The sequence below is a fragment of the Typopeltis vanoorti genome, chromosome 15, assembly GCF_054136105.1.
Source record: "Typopeltis vanoorti isolate ZY-2024b chromosome 15, IOZ_Tvanoo_1.0, whole genome shotgun sequence".
NCBI lineage: Eukaryota > Metazoa > Arthropoda > Arachnida > Uropygi > Thelyphonidae > Typopeltis > Typopeltis vanoorti.
In genome coordinates, this window is record NC_143563.1 from 28,917,959 (window position 1) to 28,930,025 (window position 12,067).

The 12,067-nt window shown below is 37.9% G+C and overlaps 1 protein-coding gene across 1 annotated transcript in view; it reads right to left on the bottom strand.

Moving 5' to 3' along the window:
- Positions 1-12,067, bottom strand: part of LOC150098552 (cell adhesion molecule Dscam1-like) — a 329,931-nt gene that overhangs the window by 17,620 nt on the left and 300,244 nt on the right. The window contains 2 exon segments of the mRNA XM_090405263.1: positions 1,665-1,746; positions 9,570-9,754. Coding sequence (XP_090261389.1) covers positions 1,665-1,746; positions 9,570-9,754 — 267 coding nt within the window.

A 12,067-nucleotide genomic window follows, 5' to 3' on the forward strand; every position in this document is an offset into this window, starting at 1 on the left:
AACAAACAAACAACTCCGCTAAGAAACACGGAACTGTCTGTATTCTCATTAGGTGTACAACAACACTTCGACTTGTATTTCTCACTTGGTTCCGGATGTTGTATGATAGTATATGTTTTGATCATTCAAAAGAAAGAAAAAAATTGATGAGGGTGGGGGAGGGAAGAGCGCGAGAAGAAAAAACATTCAGAGAGAGAGAGAGAGAGGAGGTAAAGAAATAAAAATTAGAGAGAGGGGAGAGAGAGAGAGAAGGGGGGAGAGAAAGAGGAAAAGAAATAAAAACATTCAGAGAGAGAGGAAAAGAAATAAAGAAATTCAGAGAGAGAGAATGAGGAAAAGAAATAAAGAAATTCGGAGAGAAAGAGAGGGGGAGAAAGAGGAAAAGAAAAAAATACAGAGAGAGAGAGAGGAAGAGAAATAAAAAAAAATCAGAGCGAGAGAGAGAGAGGGGGAAGAAATAATTCAGATAGAGAGGGGGAAAGAAATTAATTCATAGAGAGAGAGAAACAGAGACGTGGTTGATTAGTTAAAACTATACAACGGTAACTGAGGTTATAAGCACGGTGTATGATGTATATTTAGGCCGTTTGAATATTTTTGGAGAGTTAGGAAAACTAGAAAGACAACAAGAAACGGAAAAAAAGCAAGTAGTAGGGACAAAGAAAAAAATTATAAAAGAAACACACACACACAGAGAGAGAGAGAGAGAGAGAGAGAGAGAGAGAGAGAGAGAGAGAGATAATTGTTGGGTAATTAAACATTGTTTTGGGCAAAGAATATCACGAGATGGGGATATTACGGCATTTTAATATGCTTGCTCTTCGACCAATCTGTCTATTTTACGAAGGAGAAATGAGGGGACACGATAAGAAAGAAATAACGAAAGCAAAAAGGCCCCAATAGTCTCTTGAGTTCCTTCAAAACTTATTTATTCTTTAAAGTCTTTTGATTCGGGTGTAGTTCGCAAAAAAGTAATATCTTTGTCCTGTTTTAATTTGTCTTCATTCTCCCGAATTCATCGCTTCGGTAGCAGCTCGAAGCATACTCCAATGGCTTCACTAACTAGAGTCTGTGCATGACTTACTGTCTTTTCACGGTCCATGCTCTGTCATCCAATCAGAGTCAGTCCCAAAAACTGCTTATGTGTACACACACACACACACACACACACACACACACACACACACACACACACACACACACACACACACACACACACACACACACACACACACACACACGCTTCCTAGTAGGATTCTTTGATAAATACGGACTTCTTTTTTCCGGTCTTAAAATACCTTCTTATTAAGACAGATTGTAACGAGTTCTTAGAAGAGACGTGAGCGCGCGTCAGCTTATTTACTTATGTTGGTACCAAATATCCGCGACATGTTCTGCATCTGTAACCTTTCTTTAATGGAAACGTATGTTGTGTGAAAGGCAATTATTTTAACAGTGCAACACCAGTATGAAAACAGCCAATTCTTTAGGCACGGAAAAGTATTCCTTTATTGTACGACACTCCGTTTTAAATTCTGGCTGCAGAAGAATGTTTGCATTTAATTAGCATACACATCTCGTATCATGCTCGTTAGGAATGCTAGCTATGTGTAAAATCTACTGCAATACACACATACTCGCGCGCGGTAAGAAATAATGCATACCTGGATAATGGTATATGTGAATATCGGACTTGGGTGGTCTAGGTGTTCTTTTCACAGTGGCATACTGAGGCTCCTCTTGCATCTGCCAAAGAAGAAAAAAAAAATTAATGAGGCGAATTATTCAAGACTATCAAGAAATAGTCTTGTATTCAAAACTATTTTTTGATAGTCTTGAATAATTCACCAACGTACCTCTCCTCTATAATGAGTTTTGATATTCAGCGAAAAGTATGATTTGGTTAAAAGCAGATATGCATTCGAAACATACTCTGGAAGAAAAAAGTAAAAAAAAAAGAATTATGGAATGATAAATGTATTTTCATGCAGCAGGAATTTATTGCTGTGAATTTGCTCCTTATGCAGTAAGAACAGATAAAATAGAAGAAATGTCTTCATTTGAAACAATCCAAATACATCAAACTGCAAATATAAGCTCTTTGAAAACGGAGAACATTCAGAACTGTTTTGAATAGAGTTGACCACCAAATTTTGAATTATACGCGTCTTCTGTATGGAATTTTGTAACACAAACGGTATAGACGATGCACTTTAATTGAAAAGATGTAGGGCACTAATTGTTGTAGGGCATTAATTGAATCGCGTAAGGCACAATGAACATTTCTGAGATTCTTTTTTATATGAACTAATCGTCGAGGAGAACAAATTCTGGAAGGAATTTTTTTCACTCCCTCAAAACAGGAAAATCAGCTATAAGAACAAATATAATACACTTGTTTCATAACCTTAGCTGCTTCGGTTGTTTATTACAAACAACAGTTGCATCACCTGTTTAAAAGTGAAAAGATGTTTCGGAGCATTTCAATGGTAAAAGCTATGTTTGAGAGAAAGAGAGAAACTCTTCCATTTACACCTCACTTGAAAAGAATCTGAAACTTGAGATGATCGTTGATATATAAAGAAAGAAGAGAGAGTAAAAGAACAGAACCTTGCGGAAGGCCATGATTATTACAAAGTTTCAAGATTAAGCTCATCCACCATCACACGTAATGTACTATCAGAAAGATCATATGATGAGAACTTCAGGAAGGATCAGAAGCTCTTTCTAAAATCGCGACAGCAATAGGATGCTAATCTGATTGTAAGATTTGCTTCCCTCAAAATCGTATAAATATCTTACATATTGTTAATGTAAAGCATGTGCACACAAACCTTTTGGATAGTGAGCAATTTTTTTAAAATATGTTTTGTTTGCTAGTTAATTATTTTATAACAGAATGAACACGAAAATAATAATTATTAGTATATACATTTTATTCAAATATATGTCAATACATCGAAAGTAAATTTATATTAACATTAATTTGTTTTTATATTTGTTGAATATGGTGAAAACATGATGCATTTAATTTTTTTTAATTGTAAATGATTTTAGATAATAGATTACTAAAGGATAGAGCCGAAAGGCTTCAATTTGGTATAGACAAGATATTTAAACAGAGAATATTATCGACTGGCTTAGCCAAATATGTAGAGAGAAACTTAAATTTACTCGAAAATTTACTAGAGTTTATGAGAATATAAACCTCGGCATTGGAATTGCCTCGGTTTTCACAACTTAAAGGACACTAGCTCCCACGACCCCTTTATGTTTGGCTATGTTTGCCTACATTTATTTGGCTATAAAATATGATTGGATTCATAATATCCTATATTTAAATATTTTAGAGAATAGAATTATTGTGTTATTACATATTAAATATTATATTAATATTGCACATTTTAACATACATTTTTCATTATTGATTGTATTTACCACATGATGAATCGATTTATGTAGCTTTTAAAATAAGACACTATCATCGACATTAAAATTGTAATTTAAAAAAAAAAATATTGTAGTATATTTACGAGCATGGGTTGCAGGTTACCTACATGCTTTAAATATTGAATTTGAAACTCTGAGATTGAAACAAGGACAGGGGCATTTCTTTTTTTATGGGGGGAGGGAAGTAATGCGCTCTCTCTTAAACCCAATCCAAAAACAAAGCAGTAACCTTCACTTGGATCATGTAGGAAGAATGGATTCCTTTTATAGCTGGTGTTACTTATTATTTGGATTGTTTAGCCTAGGAAGTCACCTGCTAGTTGGAAACAATTTAGGCTTAATTTGTTTTTAGAGCATTTCTAAGATTTTTTTTTTTTTTTTTTTGCTGCGACATGAGCCAGTTGGCCTCGAATAAAGAATAGTTAGGGAAATATGTACAGGTATGTTGAACAAAAACAGTCAGGTGTAATAATAATTTCACTGTAATATTAAAGCTGGTTGATGATATATCATAAATAACTTCATGGTGTCAGCTTGTTCATTGTAGACTAACGAATGTGCTTGTCTTATACTGAAAATATCCAATCAGAACCGGGCTTAACATATATTTATGTGATGATTTTTAACAATAAATAAAGTCAAAAGCCACATTTGACAACTTCTGAATTAGCCAAATTATAACAGATGACTTCCTCCCCACAACTACATCCAAACACAATGATTATTAAGTCGACTTTCGTTAGATTGTCTAGAATTAATGAGAAGCAACTAAGACATCGGTGTACTATACTTGCCAGTTCGAGTTGGGTTATACAGCTAGTTTGTCGGTTTCCAAGTGAAGAAGAAAAAATAATCACTTGACCGGACGTAACACAAGCATGGCTAATACAAAAGAAAACCACCCTGAACATTCTGTTTTTGAAAATAAATCTGCCCCTTCAGTGAATGCGTAAATAAGCAGGGTGTTCGAAGTAGATTTTTGTATATGACTTCCACCCACAAAACGTTGTATACCTATAGTACATGATCTACCCACGGTGCTCATTAAAGATTATTTTTCGCTATTTTCAATCTATTTTTTACCTAGTCCATAAACCCTGCTTTATGGACCAAACGTGAAACTTATTTCAAGCCATTTCAGGCTTCCGGTATTATCTGAAGGTGAGAGGTCATACGCTTGGTTATGAACTCTCCCACCTATATAATCACAGACATCTATGTCCATGGCGAAAATCGAACCCGCAGCCTGTTGGTTGAAGAGCAGATATGCTAATCACTCGGTTAACAGGCCAACGTAGATAACAGGCGTTTTCACCGGTATTGGGGGTGACAAAATGAAAGGAAACGTCAGTTTATAATAATAATAATAATAATAAATAAATACATTATAACATTCTGAATTGTTTTTGTCTTAGGTTCTAGGTTTTGTCCTAAAAGCTTAACGCCACCATATAACCAGGAAAAATACAGTATGAATTGTTTCATCAGAGTTAAACTGGATAGTTTTTGTTGTGTGTATAAATGTTCTAAACATTCCATCTATGCACACTGTCACTCTCTGTCACATGATTCTTTTACGAATACTACTGGCAATCAATTTGATGAAGTATAGTGAAGAAAGACTGTCATATATGAATATCCTAGATCATTCTTAACTAATTAGATTAGGTACAGTAGGAAAATTCGGATTTCTAATTAATCTGCGTCGATAATATCCAACATAACAAATAGAAAAAACAAACACAAAAACATGTCACTGCAGTACCAGTATAAATAGCCGCAATAAAAGTCTACTGCTGCCAAAACCAATAATGATATGATGACTGTTGCACATTTTTCGTTTCCTTGGCAACGGTGATCTCGTTGATCGTAACTCTGAAAAAGTAAGATGAATGTGGCACATATTAAAAGCAAAAAAAAAAAAAAAAAAGGAAAAATAAATAAAAAACTAGTCAGCGGTATAGGTCTATAGGTATTAGGGATAGTTTGCATGAAAACAGTAAAATATCGAATGTCGCTATTTTCACCAGCGCATCAGCAAACTTTCCTGAATGTTTACTGTAAATTCTCAGTCTACGACAGCTCACAATAGTAACGAATTTAACTGCACCCATCTAGACTTCATCTAGCACTAGTAGGTTCTCTTCAATGTATCTCCCCCCCCCCCCCAAGTAATGAGACAGTTCACCTCTTTACTGCTTTTACTGCTAGACGTCGGTGCGAACCGCTAACCCATCCAGCTCGTTGATGTTTTAAGATGAAAGAGGCTGATGTTGCAATTCCACACAACGACATCTTTGTGTGTGTGTCCCTGCAGAGAGAGAGAGAGAACGCTTAGATGAGCAAACCGGAGAGAGAGAGAGAGAGAGAGAGAGGGGGGAGTAATGTCAGATTTACGAAAAATTGTTACAAAACTCCATTATGTGCGCATGATGCATTAAACCTGCCAGCACCGCTATGCAGTCCAGAGATTTTATTGTTAAAGAGGAAACTGATTTAGCTAGATCCATTATTGCAGAAGCCATCTGTCTCATGTCAGTCTTGTTCCATCCCTCTGGAGAAATGATCTGGAAGAGTGTCTGTATAAAGACACGGTACTAGAAAAGTTTATTTTTCATCTCTCTCTCTCTCTCTCTCTCAGGCGTGTTTCTTTGGTATTCTCGTTCACAGTGCTCGGGAAGGCATAGCATTTTAGTAGGATCAAATTCCGCTTAAGTTTTCAGGAAATAAAATATCAGATTCTACACTAACATGACATTAAACACACACACACACACACACACACACACACACACACACACACACACACACACACACACACACACACACACACACACACACACACATGTGTGTGCGCGCCAGAGTAAAATAGGTATATATATATATATATATATATATATATGGACTTGTATTTATATTTACACTATCGCAACAGTTCATAAACCAGTAATCCAAGGATCCTCGTTTTAAATGAAACTCACTGTTGTATTTTAAATGATAAGCATTAATAACAGCTTAAAGCGAAAACATTTAACTAGCAATCTCCGGTAGCAAAGTTTAGTTCCGTTAGTATATTTTTAGGCACGCCAAACACCGCTAGAAACGGTTTCGTCCATCTATTTGTTTACCTCATCACTGTGTAATCCCTGCAATTTCCTACTCATTCTCTTGCATAACACTGAATAATTTCCATTTCGTTAGTCAACACATAAAATACAACACTAATAATCTAGCCTTTTCAGTAAATGAAGGCATTATTTTATTACTAGAAGATAGAGCCCGTTCTTTCCTCTCCTAAACATCTCCAGGACACCACATCAGATCTTAATATACTGTTGATTATCGCGATGATTTTCAGATACATGATATATTACGATGATCACGGGCTCATGCTTCCAAACTAGAATGAAATTGTTCTTCTTATCAGCCAAATAAAGTTCCTAAAAAAAGGTCTGTAAAATATTTGCGACAAAGGGTCTTTATAATTAGACACAGTCTGAATAAAGCGTATATGCAACATACGGTTATAAAAATGGGAAACAACCACGACTTTTAATATATAAGTGTTGTTTGTGAGGTATACGGCTAACCACTTTATCCTTGTGTACGGTTGCGGTTAAATGAATAGAAAAATCCTCGACACCGCAAGATAAGAGGGGAAAAAGGAAGAAGAAAAAGTGTTGTTTGTGAGAAGACTTTGGCCTCAAAGAGGCAATTGTTAATCGAAGAGTGATATAATGGCGTCAGTAGGTGCTTGTGTGCAAACTTTCTCGCAAATTGAAGGTTGGCCGAGTAAAGGGTATCTGCACTCCAAGCTGCGGGTTCGATTCCCACCACCGGCACGGATGTTTGCAGGAGATGAATTTCATCTCGTGGTGTGAGATGAGACCACCGTCCCACTTAATGGAGGCCTGAAGTGTCTTGAAAAAGTTTCATGTTTGGGTTTGGTCTCTAGATCGTGTTTGCCAGACCAGGGATAAAAACAAATAAAACTATAAAAATTTAAATATTAATATATTAAATATTAATAATAAATTAAAGAAAAATATTATATATATACAGGGTGTTCGGGATAAATTTGACATATTTATAATTAATTATATTTTTCCGTAAGTTACATGTATTAACACACACTTCTCTTCATTTAAAAGTTTGGACCCTTCTTCATTCATATACAAGATGTCAGAAAGGATGGATAGCTGGAACCCACCTGAATCATGGAAGAGAATAACTTGTATCATGATGATTCGTGCCCGCCATCAAAATAAGGATATTACGACTGCTGCCCAATGCTCCCTGAATACAGTAAAAACAATCAGGCATGAACTAGAGACTTGCAATGGTGACTACGAGGATGTAGCAAGAAGAAAGATCCCTAGCAGACGATCTGATTGCGTTCGTACAGCAGAATTCCTCGCAAATCTGCAGGAACAGGTGTTGAAGAACCCTGGCATTGGAATTCGGGCTTTGTTCGTGGAGTTGCTAACTGTAGTCAAGCCCCGGATAACAAGGGTAGCCAATGGTAGGCCGTATGTATGGCAGCAGGATTCGGCCCCTTGCCACACCTCTGGGAAAAGTCAAAAATGGTTGTCTGAAAATTTCTACGACTTCACCAGTCCAAATGTTTGGCCTCCAAACTCCCCAGACCTTAACCCCATGGATTATTTTGTATGGGGCGCAGTTGAAAAAGACACCAATCGCACTTCCAGTAATACAAAAGCCCAGTTAATGGATAAAATTAAAACAGTTTTTGCGGCCCTTCCCAGGGAGACTGTAGCATCAGCTTGTTCGAGGTTCCGAAGCAGAATTGAAGCTGTGATCGATGCTAATGGTGGTTATTTTGAGTAAATCTTGTTGATAGTATTGTAATTAACTCTGCCTGTAATGTTTTTTTGTCAATTCATTAAATTTAATAGATACAAAGAAGATTTTCTTTTTCCTTACGAAACTGTCAAATTTATCCCGAACACCCTGTATATAATGGCAGGTAAACACCCTATTTTATTATACCCAATACGCCATTTAACTATTTCATTGATAAAAGTAAAAGAGTAAAAACCTGATACGAAGGCTAAAACAGCATTTTAAACTAATCCATATATGAATATACATATTTCTGGAAAGAAATAAGCAATGCCTGATTATTTTCCTACGCATGTTTCAGTCAATAGGCAATGCTATTTAGATTTGTTTTAAAAATCATTCCGGTACATTGATTAGCAAACTGTTGGGTGATAGGAAAACAACAAATAATGTGTCAAATGATGAATTCCAAGAACAATTGTGCTTTTTGACTGATTCAGTTTCAACTCTCCAACCAGCAGCAAATCGTGGACGCGAATTCCACTGTCGCATAGATTTTTCTGAAAGTGGTAAACCATTTTCCTTGCTTACCATAAGATCAACGTCCTGCTTATTGTACGCCTGAAGTGGCTTTTGAAAAAAAAAAAAAATCCGTATTTGGTTTTTACAGCAGAATTCGTGGATTATTTACCTTAGCCCCCACCAACGATAATAATAATAATAATAATTTACACTCACAGTTTACAACCTTTCGTCTGTGAACTCCCCCCCCCAAAAAAAAATAAGTAACTTCTGTATTAATATCATAATATCCTGATTTGCAATTTGCAATTTTTCAAGCGTCCTCAATGGGGACTTAATTTAGTTGACGTCATCTGACACCTCTCAGGGTAATTCTTCTTATTTGATACTTTTAATGAAGTAATTTTGTTTAATTACATAGTGATCGTATTACCTGATATATAACTTACGTAGATCAATGTAACTTTAAGCTCTTTTTACCATACAATAAAACTGCTGTAATTATATTCTATACAAACCACACAAATCCGCATCAGAGTATTATTCTTTGGTGGACCTTATTTTCAGAAGTGTAGTTATGTATATTCAGTTTTACAAAATGTCCTATAAATTTATATAAAAAATTTATTTATATATATTTGAAACCTTTAGATATGACTGTAGAACCCTTAAGGATACTTTCTGAGACCTACTCGGATATTGGACCACAAGATGAGAACTGCAGCTCCAGTGTATAATAAGACTTAGAAAATCGTAAAATGTTACATAAAAGTATTTGGTTTAATCACACTTACGTCTCTTACAGTGTCTTCCAAACACTTCCGAGACGAGGACTCGGAGATGTGGGTTGTGGCATAAGGCGAAGGATAGTAAGCCGGTTCTGCTCGACTCGTTGGTCGCTGATAGGCCGATTTCTCAATGTCGTACATGTGAACGGACTCACGACACTGAGATTTCCTTGACCCGTACACCGACGCAGCTGGAAACAAAAGAATCGATTAGGTGGCAGAAACGTGGTCTTCGTCAATCAATAGGGAGAGGGGGTAGGGATTGTAAAGAGATCTGTAGGGTTTCGTTTCGTTTCCTTGGCAACGAATAAAGCAATAAAATACCGCGATGCCCACTAATATAACAACTGCCTGTCATTGTACCATTATTTTCCAGATTTCTTATTACATGCATACGCAGAGAAATATGTCTACAAGAATTTCCGTAAATACCAGCAACAATTACTACTACAGTGCGATACGTGACACTTTTTTTTAAATATTTGATAGAATCATACCAGAAATTCTCTATTTTCATATTTTGACATCTATTCATAATAATAAACATCACTTCGTTAGTTTTTGTATGATGCGGCAAATTCATATTTACCTTCAGTTATATTATTTTCCCAAAACTTCGTAAAATCACAAGTATACAGTTTTTTTTTTTTTTTTTTTTGCTAGATGGGCGAAGCAAGAATGCTTTTCATATTCCCCGTTACCTGTAGAGGACAATAGAAGGATAGGAGGGTGTTATTGAGCTATGAGCCCTGATCATCATGACAGGAGGGTAACAGCAATAGCCGAGCCTCAGTTAGAACTTCATTGGTTACAGCATTGCCATCCATTACCATCCTTGCGTACCCATTTTAGTCGCCTCGTAACACATTCATGGGCTGCAGTGGAGCTATTTTAAAGTAAAGCTCTGTTTAAAAATTAGAACGATCCCTAGTTCACTCGTTAGTGGCCAGAGATCGTCCAACTCAGCGTTGGCCCACTCAGTAACAGGCTCACCCTACCACCGAGCAGAGCCGCTCATATTCCAGGGAAAGGCATCCACCGACAAGGCCCCACGCTGGCCACGCCGGAAAACACCTTCCCCGGATATTCAAAATGCTCTCTCAGAGCAAATCCCCCAAAATCTAAGCCCCCCCCTCTCACCCGGAGCAAAATTCCCGGAGAAACCTGAGAGAGCAAAACTCTCGAAACTCAGCGTCTATTTTAGTCGCCTCTTATGACACTATTAAAGTAAAGGCAACGCTAAAAATTAGAATGATCCCTAGACCACTCCATAGTGGCCGAAAGACCATCCAACTCAGCGTTGGTTCCATTCAATGACGGCACCCCCACCACCGAGCAGAACCGCTCATATTCCAGGGAGAAGCATCTGCTGACAAGGCCCCATCACGGGCCATGCCGGAGAACATCCTCCACAGAGACTCAAAATGCTCTCCAAGTGTAAACCCCTCGAAATCAACCCCCCACCCTCACCGGGAGCAAAATTCCGCAAGAAACCTGAAAGAACAAAACTTTCGAAACTCAGCGTCTATTTTAGTCGCCTCTTACGACACGCATAGGTTACGTCGGAATACTTAAGTAAAGCCAACTGTAAAAATTAAGATAATCCCCCCCCCCGGACCACTCCCTACGAGTGGCCAAAAGACCGTGCAACTCAGCATTGGTGGTTCCACTCAGTGACGGGTCCCCCCCCCCCCCCGAGCAGATCCGCACATATTCCAGGGAAAAGCATCCACCGACAAAGTCCTTCACTGTGCCATGCCGGAGAACACCCTCCCCGGCGACTCAATATGTACTCCCAGGCAAACCTCTCGAAATCTAAGCCCCCCCCAGAGAGCGAAATTTCGTAAGAAACCTGAGAGAGCAAAACTCTCGAAACTCAGCGTCTATTTTTAGTCGCCTCTTACGACACGCATAGATTACGTAGGCGATGTTTAAGTAAAGCCGTCTCTAAAAATTCGGACGATGCCTAGGCCACTCAATTGTGGGAGAAAGACCGTCCATCTCAGCGTTGGCTCCACTCAGTGATGGCCTTCCACCCACGTCCACCACCACCGAGCAGAACCGCTCAAATTCCGAAGAAAAGCATTCATCGACAAAGCCCCTCTCTGGTCCGTGCAGGGAAACACTTTCCCCGGAGACTCAAATTGCTCCCTTAAGGCAAAAACCTTAAGAGAGCGAACTCAAACTCTCGAATCTCTGCGTGCATTTTAGTCGCCTTTTACGACACGCATGGATTTACGACCGCGCTATTCTTATCCCGGCAACCACACGGGGACAAGTATATACAGTCCTTATAAGGACTGGCTTAAAGGGGCGAAGCAAGAATGCTTTTCATCTTCCCCGTTATCTGTAGTGTAGGGATAAGGTGTTATTGTGCTATTAAAGCACTGATCATGGCAAGAGGGTAACAGCAATAACCGAGCCTCAGTTAGAACTTCATTGGCTACAGCATTGACATCCATTACCCTACAAGGGTATTAATCACCGCATCTCAGTCGATTCAT